Raw genomic sequence first — 16,362 nt, forward strand, 5'->3', positions numbered from 1 at the left:
CTGGAGACCAAAACTGTACACAATATTCCAGGTGTGGTCTCATCAGGGCCCTGTACAAATGCAAAAGAACATCCTTGCTCTTGTATTCAATTCCCCTTGTAACAAAGGCCAAAATTCCATTTGCCCTCTTCACTGCCTGTTGCACTTGCTCATTCTTGAAGGCAGAGGAGATGGAAACTGTTCCCTTAGACAAAATAGGGAACCAAGTGTTCCCTGCTCTCTGACTGAGGTGGGCAAGAAATCAAAGAACTTGTGAAACTGAGATAAGAACATCAGACCATAAGACATAGGAGCAGAATTAGGCCTTTATTCCCCCTCCTCAACCCCATACCCTGGCCTTCTCCCCAAAGTCTTTGATGCTGTGTCCAAACCTATCAAGCTCTGCCTTAAATACTCCCAATGACCCGGCTGCCACAGCTGTTGGTGGTAATAAATTCCACAAATTCACCATCCTCTGGCTTAAGAAATTTCTCCGTATGTTTTAAATGGGCACCCCTTTATCCTGAGGCTGTGCCCTTTTGTCCTAGACTCTCCCACCATGGGAAACATCCTTTCCACATCTGTCTAGTCCTTTCAACATTGGAAAAGTTTCAATGAGATCCCTAAATTCCAGTGAGTACAGACCCAGAGCCATCAATCATTCCTCGTATGATAACCCTTTCATTCCCGAAATCATCCGTCTGAGCTGCCTCTGGAACCTTTCCAATGCCAGCAGCACATCTTTCTTAAAACTGTTCACAAAACTCAAGGTGAGGCCTCACCAGTGCCTTATAAAACCTCAGCATCATATCGCTGCTCTTCTATCCTTGACCTCTTGAAATCAATGCTAATATTGCATTTGCCTTCGTCACCACTGACTCAACCTGCAAGTTAACCTTCAGGGTGTTCTGCACAAGGACTCCTAAGTCCCTCTGCATCTCAGATTCCTGGATTTTCTCCCCATTTAGAAAATAGTCTGTACATTTATTCCTATTACCAAAGTGCAGGGCCATGCATTTTCCAACATTGTATTTCATTTGCCACTTCCTTGCCCATTCTCCTAATCCAAGTCCTTCTGCAGCTTCCGTTTCCTCAACACTACCTGCCGCTTCACCAATCTTCATATCATCTGCAAACTTCGCAACAAAGCCATCTATTCCATCATCTAATTCATTGATACAGCATAAAAAGCAGTCCCAACATCGACCCCTGTGGAACACCACTAGTCACTGGCAGCCAACTAGAAAAGGATCCTTTTATTCCCACTCACTGCCTCCTACCCATCAGCATATGCTCTAACCATGTTAAAGATGCAGAACAGCAGGTGTGGAAATGAAGGGGAGAAGGCAGTTAGGATGAAGGTGGATCATCTTAGGGAAGCAGCTGCCTGTGACACAGGAAAGGGTGGTTGTGAATATGTATCCAAGTGCTGACTGCAGAGTGGCCACAGACTGACTGGCTGAAATCATGACTCAGCACTGCCTCAGTCATTCCACCTGCAGGAGAGAGAGAAAACACAATCGTATGTGACTACAGCTCTGGTTAGGAATCAGATTGAGAAACAGGGCAACTTTATTAAAGCCCTTTGCATTACATCAGAGATTAGACTTACAGAAATCATCATTAATTAACGTTTCATTATTGTTGTTGAATACTAGCACTGGCTAGAGAATTGAGAGGCTACATCAGAGCCCCACAGACAACAGAGTGGATAAAGCCCATGGACAGTGAGAGGAGGAAGCACTGATCACATCTGAGTCCAGGTTCACACGATGGAACTCCAGCATAAAAAAAACGAGCCTTGCACCTTATTCCAGAGTTCCACCAAGAGGCAGCACTGAGTGACAGCAGTGGGACAGCACCTCAGTGGAGAATGGATAACCTGTGCATGGTGGGGTGCAGAGATCCCAGAATCTCACTGTTAACTCCCTCTCGCATGATGAAGTCCAGCAGGTCCACAGCAGTTATCACACCAGTGACCATAGACTGGGCTGGGCATCTGCCACCCACCGCAGCTGGAAGCAGAGCAGAGTCAAGGGTCAGAAGGCACAGACGCAGTGGGAAGGGGATGAATGTAACGGGCGCTGTGGTTGGTGTGTAAACACAGAATAGTATAGCATAGGAACAGGCCCTTTGGCCCACAATGACATGCCAAACTAAGCTAATCAGACTAACCTCTTCTGTCTGCAAATGGTTCAAATCCCTTCATTCTCTGCACATTCACATGCCTAAGACCCTATTAAACTCCTCAGTAGTATTCACTTTCATCACAAACCACATGTCACAATCCAGGGCCCCACCATTCAGTCAGAAAACTTGCCCTGCACAACTTGTTTGAACTTGCCCATTGCACCTTCATTGCATGCCCTCTGGTATTAGATATTTCAACCCTGGGAACAGCTGCTACCCATAATTTCATAAACGTAAATCAGATCTCCTCTCTGCCTTCATTCATCAGAGAGAACAACCCAAGTGTGTCCAGCCTCTCATTATAGCACATGCCCTCTGAACCAGGCCGCATCCTAGTAAACCTCTTCTGCACCCTCAACATCCTTCCTATAATGGAACAACCAGAGTTAAAGGCAATACTCCAGATGCAGACCAGTTTTATAAATCTGCAACAGAACTTCCTAAGTCAAACTCAAAGCCTCAACTAATACAGGCAAGCAGGCATATACCTTCCTTACCACTACCTACCTGTGTAGGGAGCTATGGACTTGGAGCCTAAGAAACCCCCTCCCCCCAAACCCCCTTCAGAGTTTTGCCATTAGTTGTGTATTTTCCCTTTACATCTGATCTCTCAAAGAACAATACCTCACACTTGGCTGGATAAATGGTCATTTACTCCCCCCACAACTCTGTTGTGTTGATCTACTGTATACCTTGCCCTGTGTCCTTCAGCACCATCCCATCTACAACACTACCAACTCCTCTATCACCTTTATCTTAGTAACCCATCCACTTTTATTTCCAGCAGATCCCAGAGGAACACCACTAATCCAGTCAGAGTCAGCCCTTTCACCACTATCCTGGTTTCTATGGACAAGGCAATTCTGAATCCAAATAGCCAACAGATCTTCGACCCCATGTAGCTAAATCTCCTGGAGAAGCCTCATATGAGGAACCTTGTCAAAAGTCTTATTAAAATCCATGTGGACAAGATGCACAGCTCTACCTTCATCAACTCCTCGATAAACTCAATTAAAACAATAACACGACCTGTCACACAGAAAACAACACTGAAAATCCCCAGTAAGGCCATACTTTAAAAAATGCTCAATAATTATCTCCAATAGTTTCCTTACCACTGACATGAGTGTCCAATCTGTTTCAGAGTCTGTGGAACTGGGTGGAAGGGGTGTGAAGAGTGGGACGAGTCATTGAGGGAGTGACAAGGGTTATGAATTGTCAGGGGAAGGGACAAAGGGCACGAGTAGTCGGGGATGGGGCGAGGGGTACCAGTGATTGGAGAAGGGACAAGGGGCACGAGTAGTCAGGGGATGGGGCGAGGGGTACCAGTGATTGGAGAAGGGACAAGGGGCACAAGTAGTCAGGGGATGGGGCAAGGGGTACGATTCATCAAGGTGAACGGATGATGGTATGTGTCAATGGCGGAGAGATGAGATGTTTGAGAATCTGTGGAAGAAGGATGACAGGTGTGAGAGACTGAGGAAGGAATGAGGGGTGTGAGAGGAATCAGTGGGGGAGGGACAGGGATGTGAGGATCAGTGGGCAATGGATGAGGGGTGTCAGTCAGGGATAGAGGGATGAGGAGTGTGAGTCAGTGGGGGAGGGATGAGGCGTGCAAGTCAGTGGGGGAGGGATGAAGTGTCTGTGTCTATGGGGGAGGTGGGTGTTGTACTGGGGTTTGTTGTGTTATTGGGAGGGATTATGGACATCAGCGATGGGTAACACTCACCCTTATGATCCATGACCAGGACGAAGGAGTTACTGTCGAGTTTTACGGACAGCTCTCCCAGCTCATCTGTCCCCACAACCTAAACACAAAATGACAGGTATTGCAGTGAGGATCACTCTGTGAGAAAGATAAACCATCGATCCCAGGAGGACAAGGAGGGAAGTTGTTTAACTTGTCCTTGCTGTAGGAACCATCAGAGCAGCCTAGGAATGTCTGTGACGTCGCCCATCCCCGGGTTCTGGAGAGTGCTATCACCCAACCCCAGGACCAGACCCTACCTAATCCATGCTGTCTGTCCCAGAAGAGGTTGTTCAGGGTGCTTTACACCTTAAACCTCCTAACCCATTTCTTCTGACCAAATGACCGGATTTTAATCCCTAGTGCACTGCGGCGTCACAGTTACTGTGTTCATTCAACAGGTATAGGAATCAGGGATCAGGGTAAAGGCCAACCATGATCTAATGAATGGTAGAGCATATCTGAAGAGGAGTTCCTACATCTACCTCTGTTCCTCATCAATCACCCCACAAGATCGCAGAACTTGGGCTCCACTCCAGTCCTGTACAGTAGGCTGTGAGATAGCTAATGTGCTCAATGTGGTAAGCAGTTTGGGCCATAGCGAGGGCAGAGAAGGCTGACAGGATGGGGCCAGTGGTGAGAGACTGTACTATACCCCACATTACACTGGGCTGTTTTCCTACAGCTATTTAGTGCATTCCTTCTACACTGTCAGGAGTCTTATGGTATGTTGCATTTCTTCAGGAAAACACACTCGAATCTTCACTGTTCCCTTTGTAATCCATTTCCATATCAGAACTCAGAGAGTGTCTATCTTAGGAGACTGGGATAAATCAGCTTGTGATAAATAAAAGTCCTCATCTGTTGTCATTTCTGGTTTGCTGTTCCACCGCAGAACTAGACAACCAGCAGGAACATTATTCTCATTCCTCAGAGAAGGAGCAGGAATTGCGTTTGATGAGGTGCCACGCATGAGGCTGCTTGACAAGATAAAATCCTCTGGTGTTTCAGGAAAGATACTGACATGGATAGAGGAATGGCTGACAGGCAGGAGGCAACAAGTGGGAAATAAAAGGGACGTTTTCTGGTTGGCTGCAGTGACAAGTGGAGTTCCTCAGGGGTCAGTATTGGAACCACTACTTTTCACATTGTTTGTCAGTGATTTAGATAATGGAATTGATGGCTTTGTGGCAAAGTTTGTGAGTGATATGAAGATAGGTGGAGGGTAGGTAGTGCTAAGGAAGCAATGCGATTGTAGCAGGACTTTGACAAATTCGAAGAATGGGCAAATAAGTGCCAGATGAAATAATGTTGGGAAATGTATGATAATGTATTTTGGTAAAAGGAACAATAGTTAAACCTATTATCTAATGGGGAGAAGGTTCAAACATCAGAGGTGCAGAGTCCATGTGCACAACTCCCAGGAAGTTCACTTACAGGTCGAGTCTGTGGTAAAGGCAAATGCAAACACAATGTTGGCATTCATTTCAAGGGCAATTGAATATAAAGTCCTGTATTCCCTGGAATTTAGAAGAACGCGGTGGGGGAGGGGGGGGGGGGTTGGGGGTGGATCTCACTGAAACTTACCGAATGTGGAAAGGACTAAATAACGTAGATATGGAAGGATGTTTCCTTTGGTGGGAGTATCCAGAACTAGAGGGCATAGCCACAAAATAGAAGGGTAATTCTTTAGAACAGAATTAAGGAGAATTTTTTTTTTTAGCCAGAGAATAGTAAAACTGAAATGTTCTGCCACAGACTGCAGTGGAAGCCAAGTCCATGTGTATATTTAAGGCAGAAGGTGATTGGTCAGGGCATCAAAGGATTTGGCAAGAAGGCAGGTGTATGGGGTTGAGTGGATCTGGGATTAGCCATGATGGAACGGCGGAACAGACTCAATGGGCTGAATGGCCTAATTCTGCTCCTACGTCTTATGAAATAAGAAGAATCAATCCTTCAACAGTCTGAGAAATTGTGGGGGTGGGGACAATGCCCAGCCCTTAAGAACTATTTTCATCTAGGCAGCTCTGGAGCAGACTGGGGTGTGGATGGAGTTTGAATTGGAATGCAGCATGTGGTCTGTTGGAACTCATGATCTCACCTGAGGAACTGCAGCCTCTCCTAGTCTTCCCCTGCACTCAGCAATCCTACACCATTTACAACAATGCTCTCAGAAGATACGTATCTTATGGCAGCATCCTGGTAAATCTCTTCTGCACCCTCTCTAAAGCTCCCCCATATTTCTAAAATAACATACACTATTGTGCACCTAACCAGAATTTTATACACCTCTTCAACTCAATCCTCTGACTAATGAAGGCCAACACATCATACGTCTTCAAAACTACTCTATCAACTTATGTAGCAACTTTGAGGGATCTAAGGACATGGACCCCAATATCCCCCTGTACCTCCACAGTGCTAACAATTCTGCCAGTAATCCTGTACTCAAGTTTGATCTTCCAAAGTGTATCGTGTTATACTTTTCTGGATGTTCCGGTATATCAGCCTGCTCTATGCTGTCCTCACATTCTTCAGGGTACCTGTCATTGTTGAAGACTGAAGCAAGTTGTTCATTAAGGACCTTCCCTACCTCCTCTAACACCTGTTTCCTCTACTATCCCTGATTGGTCTTACACTCAATCTAGTCATTATCCTGTTCCTCACATATGTATAGAACACCTTGGGGTTTTATTTCATTCTACTCACCAAGGTCTTCTCATGTCTCCTTCTAGCTCTCTGTGGACTGAAATCAACGTAGGGCCAATAAAAGGAAAGGAGGTATAAGTGGAGCTGCCATTGTTAAGGAGTGGTCCAGCTTTGGCTCAACTGGCTTGGGCAAACACAGGGGAGGGTCTAAGTATGTAAAAATGTTTCTAGTAGTACATAGCGAGTGCACTGAGAATGGGTTCAGAATTAGTGGTATATTCCTTGTGTGCAATGTAGGAGCTCTCGAAGACCTCCATCTGCACCAAGTTGCACCTCCTGAGATCTTGTTAAGGAGCTGGAACTGCAGCTGGATGGCCTTCAACTCATACGGGAAATCTAGAAGCTAATAGCTAGGAGCAACAAGAAAGTTCACCTCCAAGTTGCAAGATGCAGGTGCCTGTATCCAAAGCGGTCTACTTATTATTGTGGGGTAAGTCATGGGGGTACTCTGCATTGGCTGCCTATTCCCTAACCAGAATTTTATACACCTCTTCAACTCAATCCTCTGACTAATGAAGGCCAACACATCATACGTCTTCAAAACTACTCTATCAATTTATGCTGCAACTTTGAGGGATCTAAGAAAGGGAATAGGCAGCCAATGCAGAGTACCCCCATGACTTTCCCCTCAATAATAAGTAGACCGCTTTGGATACTGTTGTTGGTGGGGGAGTGGGAGGCCTACCAGAGAAAAACACAGCAACAACCAGGTCTCTGGCACTGTGGCTCAGAAAGGAAAGGGGATAACAGAGGTAATGATAGGGATTTCCATAATTAGAGGAACAGGAAGCAGATTCTGTGGACATGAAAGAGACATCTGGATGGTATGTTTTCCCCCAAGTGATAGGGTCAGGAATGTCTCACATTAGGTCAATAGCTTTCTAAATGGGGAGGGTGAACAGCCAGAAGTCGTGGTACATATTGGTACCAACGATGTAGGTTATGAAAACGGAGCTGGGGGGGCGGTTCCTGAAGAGAGATTTTAGGGAAGGGCAGGGGTTCAGATTTCTGAATGATTGGGATCTCTTCTGGGGAAGGTATGACCTAGCAAAGAAGACGGGTTACTCCTGAACCCGATGGGGGACCCAATATTCTTGTGGGCAGGTCTGCTAGAGCTCCTACGGAGGGTTTCTAATTTGGCAGGGGGATTGGGCTGGAGTAATAGGACTGTGGATAGGGTAGTTGGTATTCAAGTAGATGCAATGTGTAGTGAGACTGCGAGGAAGACAGAAATCAGGGCAAAATTGTAGTCAATGGGATGAGATGAAGAGCAATGGGGCCAGAATGACAAAAACAAATACAGGAGTGAAGATGTTATATTTGAACACAGTATACAGAACAAGGTAGATGATATTGTTGCACAGTTAAGACATTGGCAGGTATGGCATTGTGGGCATCACTGAATCGTGGCTTGTGGGGATCATAGCTGGAAGGTTAACATCCAAGTGTACAATGTCCTGTGTATGTTACTCAAAATGGCCTCTTTAGTTTGTTTCAAGTAGGAATGCTTCTTTGTCGGATAAGTGTTTCTCTCGCCGTTGTTTCGCTTTAAAATGGCTGATATGGTAATTGTATTCATTTGTTAATCAATGGGGAATGTTATTGTGTCTTGTGATGCTGGGAACTTGGGGGAGGGGTTTTCGCAGGTTTTTGGGTCTGAGGAGAGGCCGAGGAAGACGCTGAGGAAGGTGGACGTGTGCTGGACTGCTCGTAAGACCACCGGGGTGGTCCCAGGTGCGACGGCCGGATGGGTCAATTGGTTCGTTGATTGAGCTCCAACGAGTGCACTAAACAGACTGAACTTTGATAAGTTGGCTGGCACCTTTTGTTTTTTTCCTTGTATATATATATATTGTATTGCCTACTACTCTTTTAATTTTAGTAAATTCTTTAAAGTGTATTTCATAACGGTATTTGTTGTGGGTTTGATACTGTTGGTGGGCGCGAGGCATAAACTCGATTCTCACAGCACCTGCGTGTACGGAAGGTGGGTTGGTGAGTGGCTGGATCTCCTTTTCCCCTAGACATATACCAGCCTGTTGGGTAAGTGTTACATTTGTGGGGTGCTCGTCCCGGATTGGATTGTCAGGGGCTCTGGAATCGCGCAGGCAGCAGAGCAGAGATGGACAGAGATAAGATTTTTTGTTGGTGCCAGTTTGAAGATGTACCAGTACAGTACGCATGCGTAGTGAGCGGAGTGGATGTTCGAGTTTCGGGAGACGCGATAGTGCGGGGTTTAAGTTCGGTGAAGGGTATTGGGCAGGTAGAATTGGTAGCTAGACGGTGTGGTAAAGAGGTAGAGTCTAGCTGGGTGTTGGTTCGTACGAGTGCTGAAGTCAGGACGGTGGAACTGCCGGCGACGGTCAGTGTACCGGGGGAGGAGGGGCCGTGGGGGCTCCACTCCTACAAGGATGAGGAGACATCGGAGGAGGAGTTAGAGCTAGAGGTGGACCCCAGAGAGGTGCCCGGCACTAGTAAAGTGAGGTGGGAGGAGGGAGTCGGGACTAAGCCCCGCTCCCCAGGTAGGGTGGAAGCCTCGGAGCTGGCAGCCGCACTTAATTCCCTGGTGGGGGTGGCCGAGAGGCCACGGCTGAAGCTGGGGGTGTTCTCCGGAGCTAAGCCTACTCCGGTCGGGGAGGTGGACTATGAGACCTGGATCGAGCATACGTCCTTGATGTTAGAGGTGTGGCCAGGCTCGGAGGAGGAGAAGAGGCAGCGATTGGTGGGAAGTTTGAGGGGTTTAGCAGCCAAAACCGTCCAGGAGTTGAAAGCTGAGAAGCCTGGGGCCTCAGTGGAGGAATGTATAGAAGTTTTGGAGGGAGCGTTTGGGTTGTCAGGGGAACCCTGGCTGCTTTTAGCAGAGTTCCAACACCTTGAACAATGGAGAGGGGAAAAGCTCTCCGAGTACATATTTAGGATGGAGGGGATGCTCTCGGGGCTGCGGCGCCGGGGGGTAGTAAAGGTGACTGATGTGGCTAGCGTGAGGATGAGTCAGATATTCAGTGGCTCTCTGGAGGAGGACAAGGTGGCGTGGACTATCCGGCAGGCTTATAGGAAAGGTCCCCCTCCATCCTTCGGGCAACTGATTAGAAAGGTGCGAGAGGAAGAGAGAGCGTTGGGGCGGAAAAGGGGCGCGGGCCTACGGGAGTGATCCTCAGTGATACAAGTGGTGGAGTGGGTGAATTACCCGGGAAGTCCCATCTAAAGTACATGTCCAACATGAAGAGGGAGTTACAGCGGGCGTACGAGTTGGCCGAGGCGGCGGCTACCAAACAAAATCAGAGGAATAAGATGCGGTATGATCAAAAGGTGAAGTTTGTACAATTATTACCGGGCGACCGGGTCCTTTTACGGAATTTGGGACTCCCTGGTAAGCACAAGTTGGCAGATCGATGGGCAGCCAGCCCCTATGTAATAGAGAGCCAGATGCCGAACCTGCCAGTTTACCGGGTGAAACCTGAGGATGGGAAAGGGCCTATCAAGGTACTCCATAGGAATCACCTGCTGCCACTGGGTCAAGCGGTGCAGGTGGATAAGGAGCCCGAGTGGGAGGTTACGCCTAGTACAAGGACTCTGCGAGGGCGCGGAGAATGGGAAGAGCCCGCTGCTGAAGAGCGGGGACGGATCCCTCACCCGGGAATGGCTACCGATTCAGAAGAGGACGACTCAGATGAGTGGGCCTTGTTCCCATTCGCTGGTGCTCCAGTACCAGGAGAGGAGGCTCCTGGCCCTTCCCATACTGAATTGGGTGAGAGGAGGGAAGGTCTTGAGGGTCAGATGGAGAGGCAGCCAACATTGGTGGGAGAGAGGGTGGAACTCGAGCGTGAGCCGGAAAGATCTCAGGTGAGGGAGAACCCCTGTGAGGAAGGGGGTGCGGGTCTGTCAGATAGACCTGGGGTGTCCGAGACAGTGGGTTCGCAGGTGACGAGGGAGCCCAGTGGGGCAGAAGGGGTATGGAGATCTCAGAGGATTAGGCGCCCCCCCCGGAGCGGTTGACATATGTGGTACCAGGAGAACCGAGTGTGATTTCTGCTGCTCTGGGTAGTTATGTCGCTGCTTTCTGCACCTGGGTTGGGTTTTGTGTGTTGCAAGAAGCTTTGGGGAACTCTAGTAATGCCATGAGGGCATGACATTTGCTGGTGGGGAGAGAATGTACAATGTCCTGTGTATGTTACTCAAAATGGCCTCTTTGGTTTGTTACAAGTAGGAATGCTTCTTTGTCAGATAAGTGTTTCTCTTGCCGTTGTTTCGCTTTAAAATGGCTGATATGGTAATTGTATTCATTTGTTAATCAATGGGGAATGTTATTGTGTCTTGTGATGCTGGGAACTTGGGGGAGGGGTTTTCGCAGGTTTTTGGGTGTGAGGAGAGGCCGAGGAAGACGCCGAGGAAGGTGGACGTGTGCTGGACTGCTCGTAAGACCACCGGGGTGGTCCCAGGTGCGATGGTTGTATGGGTCGATTGGTCCGTTGATTGAGCTCCAACCAGTGCACTAAACAGACTTAACTTTGATAAGTTGGCGCCTTTTGTTTTTTTCCTTGTGTGTGTATATATATATATATTGTATTGCCTACTACTCTTAATTTTAGTAAACTCTTTAAAGTGTATCTCATAACGGTATTTGTTGTGGGTTTGATACTGTTGGCGGGCGCGAGGCATAAACTCGATTCTCACAGCACCTGCGTGTACGGGAGGTGGGGTTGGTGAGTGGCTGGATCTCCTTTTCCCCTAGACCGGGGGTCGGCAACCTGCGGCTCCCGAGCCATTTGTGGCTCTTTCACCTCTGTGCTGCGGCTCCCTGTGGCTTTGGGAAATAATTGGTCAGTAATTAATTAAAATGTATTTTATGTTAGTTTGTTAGCTTTTGAAATGTAATTCTAAATTTGAAGATTATGGTGATCTTGTACAATTTAAGTGTGGCGACACATTTCCTCACAATTAGCCAGCATTCCGGCTAAGGGAGATAGCCTACGGGGGTTTGTGAGTACGCGTCTTTTGCAGCATCTGCGTCCATGGGGGCTGGGTTGAGGGAGGCTTAAAAGCAAGGCTGTTTAGTTCGAATAAAGTTACCTTTGACTGCAGTCTTTATTTTAGCGCTGCGTGTAGCGCTACACCGCTACAACGTGTTTTTTATCGCTATTAATATACATCACCACTGCCAATGCCTGACACCCACCAGTGCGCGCTTTCTTTTAATTCTTCGATCCAAGGTAGGCTACCTATGTAGTAACCTTCAACCCAACGTCTTTTTTTCGGAGTTCAAAATGTTTTTGTTGCATGCAGAAATGTAATTTCGTTTTCTCTGCAGGAGTTCATCAATTTCAAAAATGCAACACATTATAGTTTGTTTATACATAGCATAAAGGCAAAAAAACCCCGTTGTATGCAGTGTTATTTCATTTTGTGGCTCCCAGTGTTTTCTTTTCTGTGGGAAATGGGTCCATATTGGCTCTTTTAGTGGTAAACGTTGCCGACCCCTGCCCTAGACATATACCAGCCTTTTGGGTAAGTGTTACACAAGGATAAACTTTGTATCTAAAGGACAAGCAAGTAAGCAGATGGGATGGGGTCACTCCACTCTAAGAAGGGAGGGAGGCAGAAGCAAGGAAATTAAATGCTACTTAGCTTGACTTCTGTGGTTGAAAAGATTTGAGTCTATTATTAAGGTTGAGATTTTGGAGTACTTAAGAGAAATAAAGGCATGGACTATTTTCTAATTGGGGAGAAAATTCAAAAATCAGAAGTGCAAAGGGACTTGAGAGTCCTTGTGCAGAATTCCCTAAAGGTTAAGTTGTAGGTTGAATACGTGGTTAGGAAGGCTAACGGAATTCTGAGAGGACTAGAATACAAAAGCAAGGATGTAATGCTGAAGCATTATGAGGCATTGGTCAGAATTCACTTGTAATATTGTGAGCAGTTTTGGGCCTCGTATCAAAGAATTAGACATTAAAGTGGGTCAGAGTAGACTCACAAGAATGATCCCAGGAATGAAAGTGTTAACCTGTGAGGAACATTTGGTGGCTCTGGGTCTGTACTCGCTGGAGTTTAGAAGAACGGGTGGAGGAGGGGAATCTTATTGAATATTGAAAACTCTCACAGGTCAGTGACATTGGATTAAAAGAGTTCTGTGGCCATTCAGGCTCATTCCGACGGGCCGTTCAATGGCAGAAGCAGGCCACAGCGATGAGGTTTCTTACAGGTCAGTGAAGCACAGAAGGGACAAGCAGGGCAGCCATTGTTGGGATTAAGCCAATGGTGAGAGCAGCATGTCAGGCTTCAGCTCAAAGGAGGCACTGGCTCTGGGTAAGCTTCTTTTAAGGTTCCCCTTTTTTTCGCATACTGCATCTAATGTAGTAAAGGGCTGTTGGGTGTTCTTCATGCCAGATGTTGGGAGTCCTGGGAGCCCCAGAGTGTCCCAAGGAACTACATCTGCATGAAGTGCATCCAGCTGCAGCTCCTTGAAGACTGTGTTAGGCAAAAGATTTATTCAATCTGAAGAGAAACCAGAGTGAACTGTGTTAGGGATCTGGAGCAGCAGCTGGATGACCTCTGGCTTGTACGGGAGAGTGAGGAGATCATCGATCAGACTTACAAGGGAGTAGTCCCCCTGAAGTTGCAGGAGGTGAGTAGCTGGGTGACCGTCAGGAGAAACGGAAATGTGAACAGACAGTTAGAGCAGAGCAGCCCAGTGGCCATTCCCCTCAATAATAAGTATACTGCTTTGGATACTGTTGTGGGTGATGACCTCCCGGTAGAATGCCATGATAACCAGGTTACAGGCACTAAGCATGGGTCTGTGGTGCAGAGGGGAAAGAGAGAGAAGAAGGGAGTGGTAGTGATAGGGAGCTCAATAGTGAGGGGAACAGATAGGAGATTCTGTGGACATGACGTGACACCCGGATGGTATGTTGACTCCCAGGTGAAAGGGTCAGGGATGATTTGGCAAATTAATGCATGGCTGAGAAACTGGTGCAGGGGGCATTGCTTCAGGTTCTTGGATCATTGAGAATGCCCTATTCAAAAGTGACAGTTTGCACCTGAACCCGAGGGGGATCAATATTCTCCTGGGAAATTTTGTTAAGAGCTTTTTGGGCAAATTAAACTAATTTGCCAGGGGGGTGGGAACCGGAGTGATGGGACTCAGATTAGGACGGATGGTAAAAAAGTAAAGATAGCATGCAGTCAGACAGATAGTAGGCAGGCAGGTGATGGGACATAATTGCAGCCAGCAGGGTGAGTATATTAGGGATGCAAAATCATAAAAGGGTTACAAATAGAGTATTCAAAGTGTTATATCTCAATGAACGGAGTATAAGAAACAAGGTGGATGATCTTGTTGCAATATTACAGATTGTCAAGTATGATGTTGTGGCCATCAATGAATCGTAGCTGAAGGATGGTTGTAGTTGGGAGATGAATGTCCGAGGTTAAATGTATCAGAGGGATAGGAAGGTAGGCAGAGGGGATGGCAAGACTCTACTGGTAGAGAATGCCATCAAATTAGTAGAAAGATGTGACATAGGATCCAAATAGTAGCTGGAACGTGGACCACAGATTGCAACAGGAAATAGAAAAGACGTGTCAAAAGGGCAATGTTATGATAGTCATGGGAGATTTCAACATGCAGGTTGATTGGGAAAATCAGGTTGGAAATGAATCCCAAGAGAGTGATTCTGTTGAATGCCTACGAGATGGCTTTCCAGAGGAGTCTGTTGTTGAGTCTACCTGGGGATTGCTTATACTGTTGGATGTTATGTAATGAACCAGATGCTATCAGGGAGCTTAAGGTAAAATAACCTTTAGGAGGCAGTGATCACAATGATTTGAGTTCAATCTTAAATTAGATTAGACAGGGTGAAAGTAAAGACTGACATAGCAGTATTTCAGTGGAGTAAAGGAAATTACAGTGGTATGAGAGAAGAGTTGGCCAAAATAAATTGGAAGGAGATGTTGACAGGGATGACAGCAGAGCATGAGTTTCTGGGGAAAAATGAGGAAGGTATGGGACAAATATATTTGAAAAACAAAGAAATACTCAAAGAGTGAAATGGTACAACTGTGGCTGACAAGGGAAGTCAAAGCTAATGTAAAAGCAAAAGAGGGGCCATAGAACAAAACAAAATTACTGGGAAGACAGAGGATTGGCAAGCTTTTAAAAACCTACTGACAGCAAGTTAGAAAAGTGTTTAATTGGAGTACGGGGAATTATAAGGCTGCCAGGCAGGAAACTGGAAGCTTAAACTGGGAACAGATGCTTTCAGGGAAAGGTAAGGAAGAAATATGGCAAATGTTCAGGGGATATTTGTGTGGAGTTCAGCATAGGTACCTTCCAATGAGACAGGGAAGTTCTGGTAGGGTACAGGAACCATGGTGTACAAAGCCTGTAGTAAATCTAGTCAAGAAAAGAAAAGCTTACAAAAGGTTCAGAGAGCTAGGTAATGTTAGAGATCTAGAAGATTATAAGGCTAACAGGAAGGAGCTTAAGGAGAAAGTTAGGAGAGCCAGAAGGGGCCATGAGAAGACCTTGGTGGGCAGGATTAAGGAAAACCTCAAGGCATTCTACAAGTATGTGAAGAACAAAAGGATAAGACGTGAAAGAATAGGACCTATCAAGTGGGATAGTGGGAAAGTGCGTATGGAACTGCAGGGAATAGCAGAGGTACTCAATGAATATTTTACTTCAGCATTCACTATGGAAAAGGATCCTGGTGATTGTACTGACGACTTGCAGCAGACTGAAAAGCTTGAGCATGTAGATATTAAGGAAGAGGATCTGCTGGAGCTTTTGGAAAGCATCAAGTTGGTTAAGTCACCAGGACTGGATGCTCCAGGCTACTGTGGGAGGCGAGAGAGGAGATTGCTGAGCCTCTGGCAATGATCTCTGCATCATCAACGGGGATGGGAGAGGTTTCGGGGAATTGGAGAGTTGCAGTTGTTTTTCCTTTATTCAAGAAAAGGAGTTGAGATAGCCCAGAAAATTATAGACCAGTGAGTCTTACTTCAATGGTTGGTACTGTTGATGGAGAAGATCCTGAGAGGCAAGATTTATGTACATTTGGAGAGGTATAATATGATTAGGAATAGTCAGCGTGGCTTTGTCAACAACAGGTTGTGCCTTACGAGCCTGATTGAATTTTTTGAAGATGTGACTAAATACGTTGATGAAGGAAGAGCAGTATATGTAGTGTGAATGGATTTTAGCAATGCATTTGATAATGTACCCCATGCAAGGCTTATTGAGAAAGTAAGGAGGCGTGGGATCCAAGGGCACATTGCTTTGTGAATCCAGAACTGGCTTGCCCACAGACTGCAAAGAGTGGTTGTAGACGGATCATATGCTACATGGAGGTCAGTGACCAGTTGTGTACTTCAGGGACCCTTACTCTTAGTGATTTTTATAAATGACCTGGATGAGGAAGTGGAGGGATGGGTTAGTAAATTTGCAGGTGACACAAAGGTTGGGGGTGTTGTGGATAGTCTGGAGGGTTGTCAGAGGTTACAGCGGGACATTGATAGGATGCAAAACTGGGCTGAGAAGTGGTAGACGGAGTTCAACCCAGGTAAGTGTGAAGTGGTTCATTTTAGGTGGTCAAATATGATGGCAGAATATAGTATTAATGGTATGACTTTTGGCAATGTGGAGGATCAGAGGGATTTTGGGGTCCAAGTCTATAGGACACTCAAAGCTACTACGCAGGTTGACTCTGTGGTTAAGAAGACATACAGTGTATTGGCCT

General features: G+C 46.4%; 1 protein-coding gene across 3 annotated transcripts in view; it reads right to left on the bottom strand.

Annotated features, from left to right (window-relative positions):
• Window positions 1–1,518: 1,518 nt before the first annotated feature.
• Window positions 1,519–16,362, bottom strand: part of cbsa (cystathionine beta-synthase a) — a 62,182-nt gene continuing 47,338 nt past the window's right edge. Inside the window, exons 14-15 of one of the 3 annotated variants that reach the window (XM_059969039.1) lie at window positions 3,899–3,977; window positions 1,519–1,994 (exon numbers count right to left, since the gene is read on the bottom strand). In XM_059969039.1, coding sequence (XP_059825022.1) covers window positions 1,843–1,994; window positions 3,899–3,977 — 231 coding nt within the window. In that variant the 3' untranslated portion in view covers window positions 1,519–1,842. Of the gene's footprint in view, window positions 1,995–3,898; window positions 3,978–4,470; window positions 11,430–16,362 lie in introns of those variants that run through there. The other 2 variants (XR_009511991.1, XM_059969040.1) reach the window with 2 other exon arrangements.

The sequence above is a fragment of the Hypanus sabinus genome, chromosome 4, assembly GCF_030144855.1.
Source record: "Hypanus sabinus isolate sHypSab1 chromosome 4, sHypSab1.hap1, whole genome shotgun sequence".
NCBI classification, from domain to species: Eukaryota; Metazoa; Chordata; class Chondrichthyes; order Myliobatiformes; family Dasyatidae; genus Hypanus; species Hypanus sabinus.